The following is a 20141-nucleotide window of genomic DNA, read 5'->3' as shown; positions in this document are numbered from 1 at the left end:
ATAGAATAATTCTAATATGTATTTAAATTCGAAAATAGCGATATTTAGTTGTCGTTATAACAACAACTAGTTTTTTTAGCATTTTATAGCTTGTCGCAAGTGCTAAATATAAAACCAATTTAAAAAAAAATTCGTTGGTTGAAAAAATTTAATACGCAAATAACAACTAGCAGATGCGTCATTATAACGTTGAACAGCTATTGGTTTATTTAAAATTATTATGATTATATATTTATATAATTGATTTAATTTATAATTTAGGTATATAATAAAAAAAATTAAATTAAATTATTTTCATTGATTTGAATGTTTAAAATTAAGGAAATGTTAATTAAAAATATTTTTTTTAAATCAACGAGTTATTTGTTAATAGCTTTATAGATACTACGTTATAACGTCTGCTAATTTAGTTGAATAAACTATATTATATATCAGTTGGCCGCTGGTGATCAATCTGTGAACATGTTAAACCAGTTTGTGTTAAGTTCATGGTCGAATTGTTTTTAATGTATTAATGTTTATTTTTATATTATCTTACTTACACAAACGTAATTAAATAATCTTAGGAATAACATTTAAAATTATTTGTGATACTAGCATAACAACGTGAATGAGGAAAACTTAATCAGGTATTATAATTTTTAAAATTAGAACTTTTTATTTTTTTTATCTATGCGCTATCGAATGTTATTTTTGTGTATATTTCTTAATTAAATTTAAAGTATTTTTGGCGCGATTTTGCAGTTCTATAAATATTTACATATATACATAACTTGTTTAAGGAAAATCGTGTTTTAATTCTAGAAACGTGTATGTATAATTTATATGGGCTTAGCTAAAAGTGACATCAGATTTGGGAGAGTAATTTTTGTATTTCAAAAACCATAATTAATATAGTGTCGAAAAAAGCTCACTGCTAGAGTTAACAATGGCGTCAGTCCTAGTGGGGTCCTGCACACGCCGTGTCTACGACTTGGTGTAGCCACTTGAGAGCCTATTGGCCCCCACGGGAATGGGTTGCACGTGCGATGTGCCAACTGCCATTTCAGACAGAAAATTCTTAGTTATAGACATTTAAAACGCGTTAAAAATCTATTCCTATATTAATAATAATAAAAATTTATTTCATTCCATACAAATGATTTAAAATTAGTAGTTAGAAAGGGAATCCCCGAGTTTATATGGTATGGCGCTATTAGAAACAAAAATGTTGCCATCTTTAAGAAAAAAAGAAAAATTTAAAAAAAATAATTAAAGACTCGAACCCAAAACAACGCAACCTCGAAAATCTAACGACGCGCAGTGAAAATTAGTGCTAATTAAGCAGCGACGCAACTTTGAAACAAAACGCAAAACGAAACGACGCAAAGCGAGGTATTGGTGTATACCAACCAGCTTATATTACTTACGGAAAAGGTTGACAGGTTATCTTTGGTTTTAAATAAGACACAGTGTTTTGATATATAATTTTCCTTATCAATCTTTGCAATAACATTTTATTATTGTAAATTTGTTTTATCAAAATATTGCGACCAATAAAGAGTTTGCAGGTGGGAAAATCCCGTACAATCACTGTAAAATTGGAACGAGATATATATATATATATATATATATATATATATATTTGAATGTATAGTTCGTTTCCTGTCTATTCATGGTGACAAAAGCAATAAGATGCGCAAAACCGCTGTCAGCATAAAAAGTTGCCTAAAGTAACTAAAATGGTATATTGTGTAGCATTTGTTATTTATTCTTATATACCTTTTTATATATTACTAGCTGATCCCGCAAACGTTGTTTTGCAAAAAAAATTAAAGTTTTTAATTAACAAATAAAAAATAAGGGTTAATCGTAGAGGGAGGAAAATTTAGGGTTGTATGTGCATTTTTGTATGCTGTATCATAATAAAAGAAAAAAAAATTAAAAAAATTGTCTAAAAAATAAAAAAAATTTGGGGTGGACCACCCTTACCACTTAGGGGTATGGAAAATAGATAGTAGCCGATTCTCAGACCCACTGAATACGCATATTAAATTTGGTAAAAATCAGTCAAGCCGTTTCGGAGGAGTTGAAGTTCGAACACCGTGACACGAGAATTTTATATATTAGATAGAGATGGTAAAGTAATGTCGTTTCTATCGACATGTTTTACAGAAAAACCGATTGATTTGTAACCGTTCCGGCGTTGATTTTGTATGATGAAAAGGACCAAAATATAGCTACTTCCGCTGTGCAGCAGTAGTCGTGCAATAAAGTACACCGCCCGCCAGCCCGCTGATAAATGCGTATGCGGCAAACAATGCGAATTCCACAACTACCACCGTTAAATCACTCGACACGTGTTTCACCCCTCCACGGGGCATCCTCAGTAGTAATGTTACACCGATTAGTGCCAAATACAGAGTGACACTCTGGTAGTTGTGTATTTCGCATTGTTTGCCGCATGCGCATTTATCAGCGGACTGGCGGGCGGTGCACTTTATTGCACGACTACTGCTGCATAGCGGAAGTAGCTATATATTGGTCCTTTTCTTACTTAAGATGGGCTTCCGCAAAATAACGCCTGAATCTATTTGATAGTCAAGAACTTTATTATGAGGATTGTCATGGAATGAGTGACTTCGATGTTCTACCTATCTCTTTCTATTTATTAAAATTATTTTGTTTATTTTCAGTGTATGTCAACGTGTGCTTTACCACCGATAGATATATTAAGATTCCAGGATGATAAGGTAAATTTTTAAATATAGAATTTTCACCCTTTACTTGAGAGTAACAGGTGTTTTAAAGTTAATTCTTTATACTTCTATTAATGTTTAAATGGTATCAGGCGTTACCGTGACGTGACTCTGTGTTAGGCACTAATCTTTGAAAAATAAGGGGTAAAACACGTGTTGAGTGAATTAACGTTGGTAGTTGTGTAATTCGCATTGTTTGCCGCATGCGCATTTATCAGCGGGCTAACGGGCGGTGCATTTTGTTGCACGACTACCACTGCATGTGCGGAAGTGGCTAAATATTGGTCCCTTTCTTACTTATCATATAACAGCTAAAAGGATAATGACGATTTATTTAGGTACACCAGCAGTACATATAAATTAAAATTACATTAAAACTTACCGTATATAATTGTTGTGTTATGTGTTCCTTTATAGGTGACATGATATTTAAAATTTTAATTATACAACATTGTAGAAACATCAAAGCGATACAAATTATATATATATATATTTCCAATAGGAATTGGTGGCAGTGGCTGTCTGTCTTCATTTCAGCCCATAGACGTCTATTCAATGACATAGCTCTCTCCCAAAGATACCTATGTGAGGGGGGGGGGAGGAGGTATATCATAATCTTCATTTTCGGCAGATTTGTGATCTGCTACCCATCATTTTAGTCGTGTATAACGCTGTTGAAAATAAAGTAACTGTGATCATTAAAGAATGTATTGTGAAGAAGTTTAACGAAATAGTCTAAGAAACAATGAGGAATAAATTCACAGAGAACTTGTATGTGGTTGGAGCATGAGATATACATACATCAAATCATTCTTCCAAAGCAGCAATGGTTAAATAGGAAGATCATTGGTGAAAGTGAACGACAATAAATAGGAGGTATCACTAAAGTTAGTACGCGAGGCGTCAGCCCCGATATACACGATAGACACGGCACTAGCACGATCAATACATGTATTTGTTGAGGATTCTAAGATGGTATTTAAAATTGTCAATCTTTTTTTCTAGGTTCTGCTTTTTGCATACATGCCTGGTCATCGGTTTCCTGGCTCATTGGAGTGTTTCTCAAGGCTTGGATAACATCAACAAACTCTTCGATGGCAAATGTATGTGTTTGATATCAAAAACTGAATATTTTTTAAATTCAAATAGGCAACCAAAAGCACCTTTTGATTCATCAATTAGCAAATGTCAGAATTATCAATCATATAGGAAGCTATCATCAGAAAAAAGAAAAGGCAATTCTGCAAAGAGCATCAGCAGTTGCTCTTTGCAGATACAGTTGCACAAAGCGACGACATGCAACTTCGCGCCATGACATCAGCGTTCTTGGATGCAATCATACACTTTTGTTCAATAACATTTCTGGTTTAAAATCACTCCAGTGGCAGATCTGAAATTTATTGTGGAATTTTACTGCACATACGTACACCTTGTGCCACAAATGATTTATTTAATTTTTGAAGATGTAAGCTAGAACTGTACAGCTTATTTTAATTTCTTGTATTAACACCGTGTCTGTCACTGTACATATATATATATATATATATATATATATATGCAGACACACATGTATATATGTCATATACATGTGTGTCTGCATATATATATGTCATGTTTTGTTTGTATGCATCCGTAAGAATACTAGGTTTATTAAAAACTTCTTGAGCGGTATAGAACTGATATAGATCCTTGCGATCGTTGATCGCGGGGTTGATGCATGGGATACAATCTTATATAATTCACAGTTTGTGCATTAATTGTATAGGATTTTTACTGCATACAAAGAAGTTTCTAGATGGGCAACAGCATCCTCTGCGTACCAAAATACTACACTTAAATCTCCAACCCCCCCTGCCAATTCTCATTACGGTATATCCCCCCATAAATATCTTTGGGGGAGGCCTTTCAGTGAGCGGGCCGAAACGTTGACAACGACCTTCCAATGTTATCAAGTTAGAACAGATCACGTGTGAATGTAGATTTCTGGCTGTAAATTCTTCTTTCCTTTTTGACCTTCAAGATCGAGATCAAGAGAAGTGCAGCGGAATTAGTGGTGACCTTGGAGATGGTGGCTGCCACGAGTGCTATCCGTGCGACGATTGGCGCATCAAAAACTACCGCAGCGAAGTCAAGGAGCTCAAGTATTTTGTTCATAAATCACTAACTAATGCATAGGGTACTTATATATGAGTGTATTCGAAAATAGCCCGTATTGATATCACCGTAAGAAACATTTCTGTGGAATTCCCCTTTTCGATGCGCAGGTGACGATGACATAATGTTGTTCTTTTAATACCTTTGTAAATAAAGAATAATATTTCTGTGGAATTCCCCTTTTCAATGCGCAGCTGACGATGACATAATGTTGCTTTTTTATTACCGGTGTAAATAAAGAATTATATTTCTGTGGAATTCCCCTTTTCGATGCGCAGCTGACGATGACATGATGTTGCTCTTTTAATACCTGTGTAAATAAAGAATTACATTTCTGTGGAATTCCCCCTTTCAATGTGCAGCTGACGATGACATAATGTTGCTCTTTTAATACCTGTGTAAATAAAGAATTATATTTCTGTGATATTCCCCTATTCAATGTGCAGCTGACGATGACATAATGTTGCTCTTTTAATACCTGTGTAAATAAAGAATTATATTTCTGTGGAATTCCCCTTTTCAATGCGCAGCTGATGATGACATGATGTTGCTCTTTTAATACCGGTGTAAATAAAGAATTATATTTCTGTGATATTCCCCTATTCAATGTGCAGCTGACGATGACCTAATGTTGCTATTTAAATATCGGTGTAAATAAAGAATTATATTTCTGTTGAATTCCCCTTTTCGATGCGCCGCGGACGATGACGTAATGTTGCTCCTATAGGAGCATATATCAGGGGTAGCCAACATGTTTAATATTGCGAGACATTTTTCGAAATTTTTAATCTCTAAACACGACAAAATGTTTTTTATAAAAATCATATTCATTGAAATTATATGATAAAAATACAAAACATATTTATTGGTTTTAGATATATGCACGCGTATATGACAGCACTCCTTCGGCGTTTGTATTTCGCTAATGTTGTGATGCAATAATAATAATAATTGTTCACGTCAGTAATTTGTTTCGATTTCCCAGCAGCTGACGTGGGTTATATGAATTTAAATATTTAAATAATTCGACAATCAATCGGAGACAAAAATAATCGTTCAAATAGTCACATGTCGCTCTCGGGCCGCAGTTTGGCCACCCCTGACATATGCTGTTAACCAAAAAAACTAACGTCACTGTAGCTCGAAGAAATGCATGCACATTTTTCTTGGAACCAACGGACTTTAATGTCGAGGAGTTGGTGGTCGTCACGATCTGGTAGACGTGTGGGTATGCCCCCCACTAGGTCGAAGTAAGTCGATGCAAGATCGGTCTACCTATCGGGTGTTATGATGATGACATGAGGTGATGATTTTTATTAGCACGCTGGAAAGTTTCTGTCTAACGTAGTTTAAGACGCCACGTCGATTCTATCACCTGTTCGGAAATGCTTCACACCTGAGAGAGAATTTAGATATAAAATTGTATGTTTATTATACATTGAAACAATAAAATGGAAGACAACGTTGCCAAGGTGTGATATCTTCACAGTGGAGCAAAACGCATGAAGTTTTTATACAATGTTTTTATTATCTGTTTTCCCATTGTAGAAGAATACAGAATAAATAACATATATATTGAGATGAAACAGAAAAAAAAACTAACATCACGTTCCAGATTCAAATTACCGTCCTGCAAATCAACGACCGTCTGCTGCATATCGCAAAGGATTCTTTCCGTTAAGTATGTGTATATTTAAATTATCATTTTATATATTAATGCACATACACACTCATTCGAAAAAATGCACACACATATATATACGAACACATTCGCACTCACAGACGAATACACGCACATATACACCAATACCTCACTTTGCGTCGTGGTTACGTTCAAAAAAAACACGACGCGAATTGAAACGCCTCAAAGTTAATTAAGATTTTCTATAGCAAACCATGTAAAGATCGAAGATAGGTTCCAGGGTCACGAAAATACTACTTTTTAAAAAGAAAATTGAACAAAGTAAACATTAAAAAAACATAAATAATATAACTCTGAAAATAAATAAATTGGAATATTATTTACTTTTTTTGTAACCAGAAATAACACGTAACAATTTACACGTTGTACGTAATTGAAACTGAACACTAAAATTAGCAAAACAAAGTGAAAATAAAACTGTATTCAAATTGCGTTGATTTTTATTGATGATATCAAGGCGTATGTTAATCTTTTATATTTCGATATCCTCAGGGAAGGAGGTTCATGTGGTCAGAGAATAAACGACGGGAACAAATACGTCAACGGCAAGACCCAGAGCCGTAAAACCGTCCGCTCGGTGCTGGTGGGAGAGTATCCTTGGATGGCGTGGATTTACAGGTAAAACTTTAAGTCCCATTGGCGAATATAAAGCTTAACGAATCCACTGGCTTGGTCACTCGGAGCGAATGGGATCGGATCGGAGAGTGAAGGTAGTGTACCTGGTAAAACCGAGGGGTCGAAGACCAGTGGGTAGACCCAGGTATCGCTGGATCGATCGTGTTGAGGTAGACTTGCGCGAATTGAATGTCAGCCAATGGCAGACGATGGCGCAAGATAGAGGAAAGTGGAAGTCTCTCGCTTCGTAGGCCAAGACCCACTTTGGGTCACTGAGCCAGCGGAGTAAGTAAGTAAGTAAATCTACGAAATTTCAGATTTCAGACTACCACTGCTGGACTTTTGGCAAGATTTCCAATAGGACAGTTAGGTACTGACCTGAATTCAGTGTCCTCACCATGTGGAACTTTCAACTCCATGGTCCATAATAAGCTTATCGCTAGTTATATGAAACCATGTTCTTTATCAGGTTAAGTTCATCAAAGATTCTCTGCGCGGGGACGGTGATCGATGACAACGCGGAAGTCGTGCTGACCTCAGCCAGCTGCGTGGACGGCATCGCGGCTGCAGACCTAGCCGTCAGCTTCACCAGGCAACGGAACGAGAAGGTCCGAGTTGCCTCCATACTCCTCAACAATCACTACACTTCAGGTAAGTGGGTAGGCTCCCCCCCATCGGTCGTCGTGCTGATTTTTTGGTAAAGGAGATATATAGAACAAAGGTCATTGACGTAGCCAGAAGAAGTGCTCGTTAGGAATGGCAGGAGGTGGGAACTTAGCTCGTGTAACCGAAGGACGTGATAGATTAGTGGTCGCTTGCCGCCCTCCCCCCCACTTAGTGAACGTATGGTATGGTTAACATCACGTGGAGTCACCTGTACTGTGCTAACACTAATATCTTCGCATTGGACATTTCAATCAACAATAATAATACATCTTTTTCAGGGTCGGCCATCACCTATGATTATTGATGATGAATGAAAATATTTAATGGAATCAGGCGTTATTTTGCGGAAGTCCATCCTAAGTAAGAAAGGGACTAATATTTAGCCACTTCCGCGCATGCACAAAGAGTATTTTTGGCAGTAATCGGTGTAACATAACTCCTCAAGATGCCCCGTGGAGGGGTGAAACACGTGTTGAGTAATTTAACGGTGGTAGTTGTGTTATTCGCATTGTTTGCCGCATACGTATTTATCAGCGGGCTGGCGGGCGATACACTTTGCACAACTACCACTGCATGTACGGAAGTGGCTAAATATTGGTCCCTTTCCTACTTAGGATGAATGAAAAGATTGTCAGGATTTGTGAAGAAAAAATGATAAATGAATAAATGACATGGAGAGAAAAAAGATAATGGGGAATATTATGATGATGGGAAAAAATTGTAATAGTATGTGACTGTGTATCCAAGACTTTGGAAGTAAGAGAGTGCTCCTCCTCCTCCCCCCCCCCCACTGAAAAGACTTGTTTTTTGGGACGAAATTATTAGTAGAGTCGCTACAAACTCAAGCCGTACTGTACTTTGAAGGTTCTTGGGTGAACCTGTACTGCCGCTAAGTACTACTTTTTTTACAGGATTGGTAGAAATTACTAAACTCAAGGGACCCCATGGGGGGACTTCGATATATTAATGATATCCGTTTAGGGTCCTGTCACAAGATCGTGAGGGTCAGCTTTGACTCAGTTGGCGATACCTGGTCAAATTTACTTCAAGTTCTGAAGGTGTTAGCGCTTGGAGACATAGAGGAAGAAACTTAAACATCTAGCAAAATCGGGGGACCAAACTTTTGGGTTGTTTTATAAGTTTCATATGTTTTCAGGTGTGCCCAAAGTAAATGATATAGCTATGATAAAGTTGGATAAACATGAGGAGAGTCCACCGAAATGGGTGACACCAATCTGTCTACCCCTGACGCCTGTGATGCATGCAACATCTTGCATCGCGACCTCTGATTCTGACAACTATGTAAGTTGCTTCATCAATCACATAGACAATAGAAGCCTGAAAAAACTTTTGACCACCGGAAAAAATGATTTTCCAGTCCCTTGGTCGAAGCACCCAACCATGGTCCTCCTGGGATATGTCTCAAGGAGGGGATTTCTTGCGATCTATGCTATGTATTTGCGATATATATATGTCACTCGCTAGATATTCATAGATTGTCCACTGCTGGGCCTATATATCCTACAGATTTCCATTAAGATCGGCTGGAAGACCACTTCCAGTTTGACGTTGATTTATGGGACACTATGTATATCAAGTTTTGTATGAAAGTAAATAATTTTAACTTCACATGTGTAATTGTTTCAAAGGCAAGCTACCCAGTGAAAATAGATGATTAGATTTTGATGATGGAATTCAAAGAAGAATTTATTTTAAAAACAGTTTTGAAGTAGAAGAACAGAAGTTGATATGGCGTTTTGAAATAAGCTCTTTTCAGCGACAGGATGTTCACTGCAGCACATAGTTGTTCTTTCCTATAGATTTCTAATAGGAACGGTGGAACAGGTCCGCTTTTTACATTCTACAACATATAAGGTCCTTCATATATTTCAGCATTAGAGCAGTAAGCTGCCGCTGCTCTAATAGACTGACAGAAACTCAACAGTTGCTGTTTATACCACGTAAATGAATCAACAAACATATATATATATATATATATATATGTTTATATACGTGTATGAGTACATGCAGACCAAAGTGTACATAATAATATCGACCATGCTTCAATAAAGCAAGTTCCACACATTTCGATCAACTAAAAACTCTTGAATGGTAGAATAAGATATATTTAATAATATACCTTTAATTTTATATTTAAGACTAAGAAACGGAAGGTCTAAGATATTTCGTGTAACTTTATTATATATACGTGTATGTGTTTCTTGTATTTACACACGTCTGTTACAATTTTAATAGACACCTGCTTCACGGCGTAGGCCTTCCCCAAAGATATCTATGGGGGATATACCACAATCGCCACACTTGGCGAATTGGCGATCGCGTGGTATTATGGTACGCAGAGGACGCTGCTGAACATCTTTTGGAAACTTGTTTATGAATTAGCAATCCTTTATAATTAAGACACAAAGTGTGAATAATATGTCATTGTATTCCGGGCGTCAGCCCCGCGATCTGCGATCGCAAGTCTCAGTCCTCCACCGCTGGGTTACAAGAGCTTAAGTTATATATACAAAAGTTTATATTGACTAATCGGTTCAATCTCATTGCTTTAGATAACAAGCTCATATACGGGATGATTAGTTATAGATATAAAAGCTGTACTGTACACATATGTCCAGTTAAATTGTACAAATTGATCTTGAAAAATTTTAGATAGTGACAAATATATCAATTGCCCACAGCTGAACACCGTGGTACCACTAACGAAGATCTGCGTGGAGAGGAACGTGATGCCGGAATTGGGTCAGATGTGCTCAGTTTCTCCAATTGGAGATTACGAACCGGAACACGGGTCAGCGCTGATCTGTCAGGATGAGGTTTGTACCACTTTAGAACTAACTGCTGTTTACTCCTGACTTCCTCTGCCATTCCAAAATATCTTCACCGTGGATTAGACCCGATTTAACTTACCTTCCCTTTACAAGGTACGTAAGATTACAAATCCAGATAAAATATCTTCTGTTAAGTTAGGAAACAGGAGCGAGATGCCATTGAATTTACTTTTAAAAGTTATATTTAGCATCAAATTAGACAAGATTATTATTTCTCTAATAACAAGACATTACTGTGTTTCAGTAAGTAAGATGAATCAGACGGTGATGTGTTTTCAAGATTCTTAGCAAGTAGCGTGAAATAAAAATTTACTTTTTAAAACTGTTTTACACCGTATTAGATAAATCACTATATTCATTAAACAGAAAGAAGGCTCAACTGTGTTTCGATATGTAAGATTACGAAACATTTGATATCGTTTCAAAAATCTAGATGTAGAGCTAAACATCAGATTACCTAATAAACCAAAACTGTGTTTCAGTACGTAAGTTTACGGTGCTAATAATATCCTTTTAAGATCAGATTCAAGAGTGGGAGGCATAGAAATTAACTTTTGTACAAAACTGTGTTGGTTTTTACTCTAGAAAAAAAAGACATCACTGTGGTTCAGCACGTAAGATGATTTAGTTTGAAAATTAGAGGTAATATAAAGCTTACTTTTAAAAACTGTGTTTAACATCGTATTTATTAATTTCTTGCTAAGCAGTAACAAGACATCACTGTGTTTCGATATGTAAGATCACCTAGCTTGAACACTGATAAAATTGAGACTCATTTTTCAAACTTATATTTAATATAAAAATAAATCAAATATTTATTAGTTAAGTTGAAAATGTTATCGCTGTGTTTCGATACGTAAGATCACCCGGTTTCAATACTGATGAAAGTGACGTTTATTTTCCAAATCTATGTTTAATATAGAAATAAATCAATTATTTAGTTGTTAAACAGAAACACGACACCGCTGTGTTTGGATATGTGAGATCACTTAGCTTGAACTTAAATAAAAGTAAAGTTTAATTTTCTAACCTTTTTCTACACTGTATTAGATGACTCAATTATTGGTTTAGCAGAAACAAGGTATCACTGTGTTTCGGTACGTAAGATTATGTAACTTGTTGTCTGTGTATATCTTTTTAACTAAATATCTTGGTTCCGGTTCTCTTTCCAAAGATTAGTACCTCATCGGCACAAAATTTCCCTTCATACCTTAATCTTTCTTTGTCTTTTTCCTTTCAGCTTCACACAGGCGGCATTCAATATTACGTATACGGAATTGCACTTGGTACCACCAGCGCCGTCACCACGTATACCGACATATATAAATATCTGGATTGGATTAATGATAACATGTATAATTTATAAAAATGTCTTAAATACAATTCACTGGTGGAGAGGTGATGACAAAATATGCACGTATATCCAGGAATGGTTCCTCTTTTCAGCTGATGGACGCCCATGCCAAGGCACCTAGGGCTTTGCTCAGGGTTGCTACTCGTGTGAAGGTTTTGTCCACTGCCACTTTAGACAGCTGTTCTTGTGCGGATCTCTTCATTCTGCCATTTAATACAGCATCTTCCAATCTACTTACAACTAAGGGCCCTTCTTTTCCCTTCCAGAGCTTTCTGATCTAATTTTCTTTCGCTTTTACCACGATATCATCACCCCATAGTCTTGTTGGTTTAATGAAATTTCTCTTCACCTTTTTCGAGTGGTTTTTATGGAATCTAAATCCTTATATTTAAACTTTGAGATACGACCCTAGGATCTACCATCTATTGGACCTCCTAAAGATATTTAATAGGACCCACTGGAAGCAACCTTCATTAAGATTCTACCAGGTATCTGATCTACCCCGCCACTTCAACCTTCAAATCCGTTGAGTATGGTCAAACACTTCTTCTTCTTTCAAGGTCTTCGGATACCCTCCTTCATAGCCCTAAAGAGTTTTCCTTTGAGTTTTCCAGTGATATCAGAAGTGATACACCGTGTTCCTATATTAGGTCATCACCGTTAACACACAGACTTTAAAAATTGATCTTCATATGATTGAATAGATGATGAACTATTTCTGATCATCGAACTTTACGTTTAAGTTTAAGTCTCTATAAGAGGTAGCTGGTCTCCGGAATAAAAAAAATAAAAAAAAAACTTTGAGACATTTTTGTTTTTAACTAAATATATATGTATATAAACCTGTGTTTCATTTCAAAGCCTAATTAATTACAATGTAGTACATTTGTGAAAGTGTACAAAAAATTATAATATTGTACCTTGGGGTTCACCAGAACGAGCCGGGAAACGTCTTTGCGTTTTTTATACAGATTACATATCTATAAACGATCATACTGTATATATTTTTGTATTGTTCTATGACAAGTCAATAACTTTTCAATTATGAAAGGAGTTAGTGAAATAAATTACTATAATGAAAAGAATGTCTTACACGAGTTCTAACTTTCCTGTTTCACAGGGGGTGGGGGGTGTTAGGTCCCCAAAAGAGGTAGGGTGGAGGGGGAGGACATAAAAATACTTTGCAAGAAGTCTGCTATAAAAATGCTTAATCGCTTTCGAATTAAAAAATGACCTCCGAATTTAAATAAGCCTCGCAAAACAGAACTAAATGTTAACCTGTTGTGTTCTAGTGGAAAGGTGACGAAAGTGAGGTGATGAAATAAATGAAAAAAGCGAAGAATAAAAGACATAGAAGGAAAATAGATGAGAACGGAAATAATGTGATAATTTTTTTTAATGGAATCGGGCGTTATTTCGCGAAAGTCCATCCTAAGTAAGAAAAGGACCAATATGTAGCTACCTCCGCACATGCAGTGGTAGTCGTGCAACAAAGTGCACCGCCCGCCAGCCCGCTGATAAATGCGCGTGCGGCAAACAATGAATGAATGACATATAAATGAATTACACAACTGCCACCGTTAAATCACTCAACACGTGTTTCACCCCTCCACGGGGCATCTTCAGGAGTTATGTTTGCAGCATGCGCATTTATCAGCGGGCTGGCGGGCGGTGCACTTTGTTGCACGACTACCACTGCATGTGGTAAATTTTGATCCTTTTCTTACTTAATTTTTTTTTTCGTAAAAATAGTTCCTGCATACACCAAGACAGGAAGTACGAAAGGACCCCAGGAACGGGGAGTCGAAAGAAGAGGTAAGCCTGGAGAGTAATAAATCATTCACAAGGTAATATCCTTTGAAATCGGGTCGTAAGTGTGCAAATAGGTTCTATTGGGTCGACTGATGACATAGGTCACGTGAACTCACTACATGAGCAGAAGTTTAGGGTGGGGGCCCCAAATTCCCACTAGTTTCGGCGACTCGGAAGCGGACGATGGTTCGACGTGGTCTCGAACCATTGTGATAGCACCACGAGGGTTTCAGGGTAGCGTATACACGCATACCCCGGGAAGGGCTATCGAAAAAATAGCACGCGAGGGAAGACCGCGTGGCGATCCCTGGCCGGGAGATACCGCGGTCCCCTGTATAGCACAAAGGGCGATCACCGGGGGGGGGGGGTGTAGTTTAATGTGTAGGAATCCCACATACCCCTATCCTCCCCACAAAGGCGGGGCATCTTGAACACCGGAAGATTCCCCTGCCCCCCCCCCCGAAACAAAAAAAAGGTCACTGCATGAGGGCAACGCAGGACTAAATGTCGTGGCGGTTTTTTGGGGAGGCCTTTGTGTTGTAGATCTATCAGCTGATATGGTTAACGTTGAAATGACAACTTTATAGTACTCGCCAGAAAACTGCAAAGTAAATTAAGTTCAGTGTATAACTTTAATTGTTACTGAAGTTAAACAATTGAAGTCTGTAATGATATTTAAAGCGCGTAGGGAGTGGGGATGCAGAGGTAACTAAGTCATTTAGAATATTAGGAAGACCGGAAATTAATGTCGCTTTCTTAAGTTAAATTCACACGAATACATTCTTAACAAGTTTTTATTTCTAATCGACAATATGTTCACCTTCGTCATCGACAACCTTTTGCCGTGTAGTATACAAAATCAATGCCGGAGCGGTGACAAATCAATCGGTTTTTTCTGTAAAATATGTCGACAGAAACGACATTACCCCCTTCCCCCCTAATGTAATAAATCACTTGATTTTTTTTACATACTTAAAGTATTAAATAAATCACTATACTCCTCACCTATCTCCCTTCATAATCTTGTGGGACAATATTAGTCCATTTGCACAAAGACACATCACAAAGATATCTATTGAAATATATACTAAAATCTCCACGCTTGACTTGGTTTCCTGAGGACGCTGTCCATCTTCTGGCAACTTGTTTGTGAGCAATTCCAATCCTATATAATGAAGGCACAAAGTGTGAATTATATAAGATTGTATCCTAGGAATCGAACCTGCGAGGTAAGATCAAAACATATTATATATATATATATATATATATATATATATATATTTATTTATTTATTGTTTATTTCACTGTTTCTGCCGATAGACGCCTACTGCAAGGCCTCCATAGATATCTATTGGAAGATATAATCGCCACTACTGGCTTCGTTAACGATCAGTGTGGTATTATGGTACGCAGAGGACGCTGTCTATCCTCTGGAAACTTGTTTATGAACCGCTGCAATCCTATATAATTAATGTACAGAGTGTGATTTATATAAGATTGTAGTGCGCAGTGTGCAGTTCTCTACCACTAAGCTACCGATACTCAATTATAATTGACTTAACCCTTAAATGCACAATGATGAAAAACTGCAATATACCACTTAAACATAATATGAGTGCTACACTTAAAAGTAAATGCATAGTGTTGTATATCTGCAACATTAGGTTGATCTTAATAAATAACTATAAAAAAAAAACATTATATATATTTCCCTGCATTGTAGTGTACTTATCTGTAAGATAAGATTTTTAAAGTATAAACAAAAGTCATGCATTTAAAGGATATACAACGGGTATAAACAGTTTTGACACAATCTCGAAAAACACACGTCGATTACGTAGTTGCAGAATTTATACTTCCAGAAGTTATTCTCCTGTCGCATTAAGTTAAAAAAATAACTTAATGTCATATATTTCAGCCCGAAAAAATGTTGACATATATTCTTACGTCACAGATGCAAGCCTTCCCGCGTTCAAGCAAGGGTCGGCTCCCGTCTCCCGACCGTGTAGTATGTAGTACATTACACTATAGTTCCACTATACACCTACACGGATACAGTCCAACTTCACGCAAACGTCATTACTGTCATACGATCCAGAGTAATTTACTTTTATTTAATTTCAATGAAGCAAAAATAAAATACAGACACGAGACAGATGGTAAATAATAATCAATTTTTATATATACCAACACAAATGTTAAAAACGCTTTTTCTTATTATATTGTCATTACGTTATATATTATTTCTGAAACCGTTGATTTTTATATGTGGTGTACAAAATATTAATTCACAGCAAATTAACTATACCAGAGTTCCCCAAACTTTTTTGTGTCGTAGACTCCTTGCCAGGTTTTTCCGTGTTGGGTATTATATATATATAATTTCTAACTGTAGTAAAGTTTAGTGTTAAAAACTTAAATTAAAAATACATGTTAATTTATACATTTATTAATTGAATTTAAATTAAAACTACTCAAAATAAAATTTTTGTATCTACTATACCAACTAAACCAATCTATTATACCAACATCCTACAACTTACACAATTTTATAAACATATATATTATAATAATTTTTTTTACTTTATAGGTACTTTTATAAATAATGTAAATGTTTTGATATTATAAGATAGTATGATGTAAGTAAATAGGTACTATCTGTGTATGTGTTGAGATCCACTATCGTGGATCCCATTTTCATTTCATGGACCCCCAAATTTTTTTTCGCTGACGTAGACCCCTTGCAGGTTGTCATAGACCCATAGGGGTCGATATAGACCACTTTGGGAATCACTGAACTATACATTCAACTATTTCATTCTTTTACCACAATCACTCGTGTCAATGTAAAGACGATGTTTACACTTGATAATTTTATAACAAATTATTGTATTTCATATGACTTTAATTAGGTGTAAAATGGAATTAATATCTCTGAATTTACACCTATTAACAATCATCCTGTATAATTTTATATTTCAAGAGTTTGAATTTTTTATGATTGACAATTAAAGTTTAAAGGTACTGGACGAAAAAGTCAAGGTTAAGACGATTTCGACCTCAGAACAAGTTTTTTATTCGCGTTATTACAAAAATTGATTACGAATGCTTTTTTTTTGTAATGCGTCTGTCTGTATTTTTAAATATAAACTAAAAAAGGCAAAGGTAACCAGATACTCAGACAGGCAGTTTTTATTAGATAATTTTAACACGAGTCACTTATTTTAAAACTTATATAAGAGTGGGTCACTCTTTTAAAAGTCGTACCGTTGAAACAAGAGTAAAGATATGGTCTGACTCAAAATCCCTGGGACAGCTTTCAACAGTAGTTTATCTTTATAACACTGTTGAATATCTATTCAGAACACAAGTCAAATTAACATAAAAATGTAACAAAGTATACTAAAAAATAAATTTAAGGAAGAAAAAATGAAATGATATATAAAATAGGTCTGTCAAATTTAAATACAGAACAATTCTAACTGCGATACTGTGGAAATTGTGGAAAAGAGAGAGAGAGAGAGAGAGAGGTGATGTATAGGAGTAAAAGAAAAAAAGTACGAGTGATATTGTGATGCATGGAAGAGGAGAATAAAAAATTCTACAAAAACATATTAAATTTAAAAATAAAATCACTGTCTTTTGCAAGACAGGGATGACCAGGAGATCTTCATTGACGGGCGCCATTACAAATCAAAGACTGTTATATGAAGTAAGACGTATGAATGTTCCATATGGAACACCTTTACAGAACCCTTGCATTGTAAAATGTTTTGCATCTTAACCGTTGCCTGTCATCTGTCAAGAAAATGATTATTTTACCTTCAGTCGGAAATCCAGGTTGTCATGCTGCCGATAATATGTAAAGGTTCAAGTGGCAGATGCAGGTCATAAGCGAACAGCATTAAACTTCTGGAACGAACTTCCAAAGTAGCATTGGTAGGTTTATTTAAAATTTGGTTAAATACGCGACGTGTGTGAACTTCCACTAGGTCGATCGATGACATTGTAAATGTCGAAATAGAATTCTTATACAATCACAAAGTTAATTATATATTTTTAAATATAATTATAACAAATAAATTTAGTTTTGGCGTTCATTTTAATGTAGGGATAAAAATTTGTTTTCTTAGTGATGTAATATCACAGAATCTGTATTCATCATTTAATTATACAAATAATCGATTAAATAGACACGAACATGATTTTAATTGTGATGAATGATGATTATACCTTCTCGAATGCCTTTTTTACGTTCATCAACATCACCATAAATCATCATCAAAATCCAGATAAAGAATATTATTGGTTTTAATTGGTAGTAGGCAGAAGGACTGGTCTGATTTTATACCGCAGGTCGGTACAACAAAACTGTAATATTGGACAAGCGTGAAGAAAGATTGAGTAAGAGAATGAAAAAAGAGTGGATAAATAAAAAAGAAGGTGAAATAAATTATTAAAGATTGTAGGAAACCATATCTCTACCGCGATAAGGATGAACGCGGGATCTAATGAAACAGATGCCGAGATGAAAAACTATTATTAGTTTTATTTTACCGTTATTTGCTGTTGGTGGTAAAGTAAAAGGAAAACAGCAACTCCGCAACAGAAGAAGAAGGGTAGTGGGCAGAAGGCCTGGTCTGATTTTACACCGCAGCTCGGTACTCCCCTGATGGTGGTGGTAGCCAGCTGCACGATCTCCCAGGACTGGTCAGGCGGCAGCAGGTCAGAGCAGGGAGCACCGGTAGTTGACAGGATGTGTTCATGCCGGTGTGAGGTATGAATAGATTGAACCTCAATGACAGAAGGTTATTTTAATTATAAAACTCGCACCCCGTTAGTTTGCGAGGCGATATAAAGATTGTGGTGTGAATTTAAAGATGCTCCGAGAATGAAAAGAACCAAGACGAGAACTTATAAATTCGAATTGGTCCCGGCGCGTGAGACGGCACGCAGCTGCTGAACGCGACCGAGGCCAGGGTCCTTCTCCCGGGTATTGGATGTAAACTGCTGTGGCTGGTGCGCGGGCGCATTGGAATATTTGTGACAAGGGTCCTCTGAACCAATAGCATGGTTCTACGATCCCATGCCACTGGAGATGAACTGTGCCCGCCAAGAATGAAGAATGCTAACATCCAACGTTATATGTACATAAGTTTCTAGATGATGGGCAGCAGTGTGTTCTGCATACCAGATTATCACACGACTGCAAATCCATCTGCCCAGCTTGAACATTATGGTATATATCTCCATAGATATCTTTAAATTTGAAAAACGAAATTAAAACTAAAACTTTGAAATTTATTATCTATATGTATAAAGTAGCAAATACTTAGAGGTAGAACAAGATATGAAAATGACCAATATTTAGCCACTTCCGCACATGCAGTGGTAGTCGTGCAACAATATGCACCGCCCGCCAACCCGCTGATAAATGCTTTATTTATTATGCATGTGCGGAAGTGGGTAAATATTGGTCTTTTTCTTACTTAGGATGGACTTCCGCGAGGTTACGCCTGATCCATTAAATATGTAGAACAAGATGCATATAAAGGAGCCATTTATAATAGAAAAGTAAGAAATATATAACATACTATATATATATTTATTTATATACCAGCTGATCCCGCAAACGTTGTTTTGCAAAAAAAAAGTTTTTAATTAACAAATGTCAGATAAGGGTTGATCGTAGAGGGGTGAAAATTTAGGTTTGTATGTATTTTTGTATGCTGTATCATAATAAAATAAAAACCAAAAAAATTGTCTAAAAAATTAAAAATAAAAATTTAAGGGTGGACCACCCTTATCACTTAGGGGTATGGAAAATAGATAGTAGCCGATTCTCAGACCTACTGAATACGCATGTAAAAATTTGGTAAAAATCGGTCAAGCCGTTTCGGAGGAGTTCAAGTTCGAACACCGTGACACGAGAATTTTATATATTAGATATATATATATATATATATATATATGTATTATGTATTGCTTATATGTTTATCTAGTGACCTAAAATACCCCTGACCCACTTATCTATATTCTGATATTGAAACCCGTTGAAGACGCTACGGAACAGGTTGCCATTCATACTGAAAGTTCATTCAGTGGTGACCGTATGTGAAGTCTTTGTTGACCATCTTTCAGTTTTACTGCGCGTAAATACGACGGTCATTGTTTCAGGTATTTATTTACTTCCTCCTCTTTTTTAACTTTAGTGTTACAACTTATTAGTGTTGCAAGTGTTAATACAT

General features: G+C 36.1%; 2 protein-coding genes across 2 annotated transcripts in view; one reads left to right on the top strand and one right to left on the bottom strand.

Annotated features, from left to right (window-relative positions):
* LOC137926194 (venom protease-like) overlaps window positions 1-20141 on the bottom strand; it is a 289572-nt gene that overhangs the window by 139041 nt on the left and 130390 nt on the right. The gene's annotated exons all lie outside the window — the stretch shown is intronic.
* Window positions 449-12455, top strand: LOC137926318 (factor V activator-like). Its single transcript, XM_068769918.1, has 10 exons — window positions 449-629; window positions 2676-2732; window positions 3744-3841; window positions 4759-4879; window positions 6508-6573; window positions 7087-7212; window positions 7679-7860; window positions 9032-9177; window positions 10578-10712; window positions 11968-12455. Exons 2-10 carry the CDS (start codon window positions 2725-2727, stop codon window positions 12091-12093), a joined length of 1008 nt encoding a protein of 335 aa, XP_068626019.1. The 5' UTR covers window positions 449-629; window positions 2676-2724; the 3' UTR covers window positions 12094-12455.

This window comes from Battus philenor, unplaced genomic scaffold, assembly GCF_028537555.1.
Source record: "Battus philenor isolate CCGP_79_NKW_IND1 unplaced genomic scaffold, ilBatPhil1.0.hap1 SCAF_29, whole genome shotgun sequence".
In the NCBI taxonomy this organism is placed as follows: domain Eukaryota; kingdom Metazoa; phylum Arthropoda; class Insecta; order Lepidoptera; family Papilionidae; genus Battus; species Battus philenor.
Note: the sequence above shows the minus strand (reverse complement) of the source record. Positions and strands in the feature narration are given on the sequence as shown.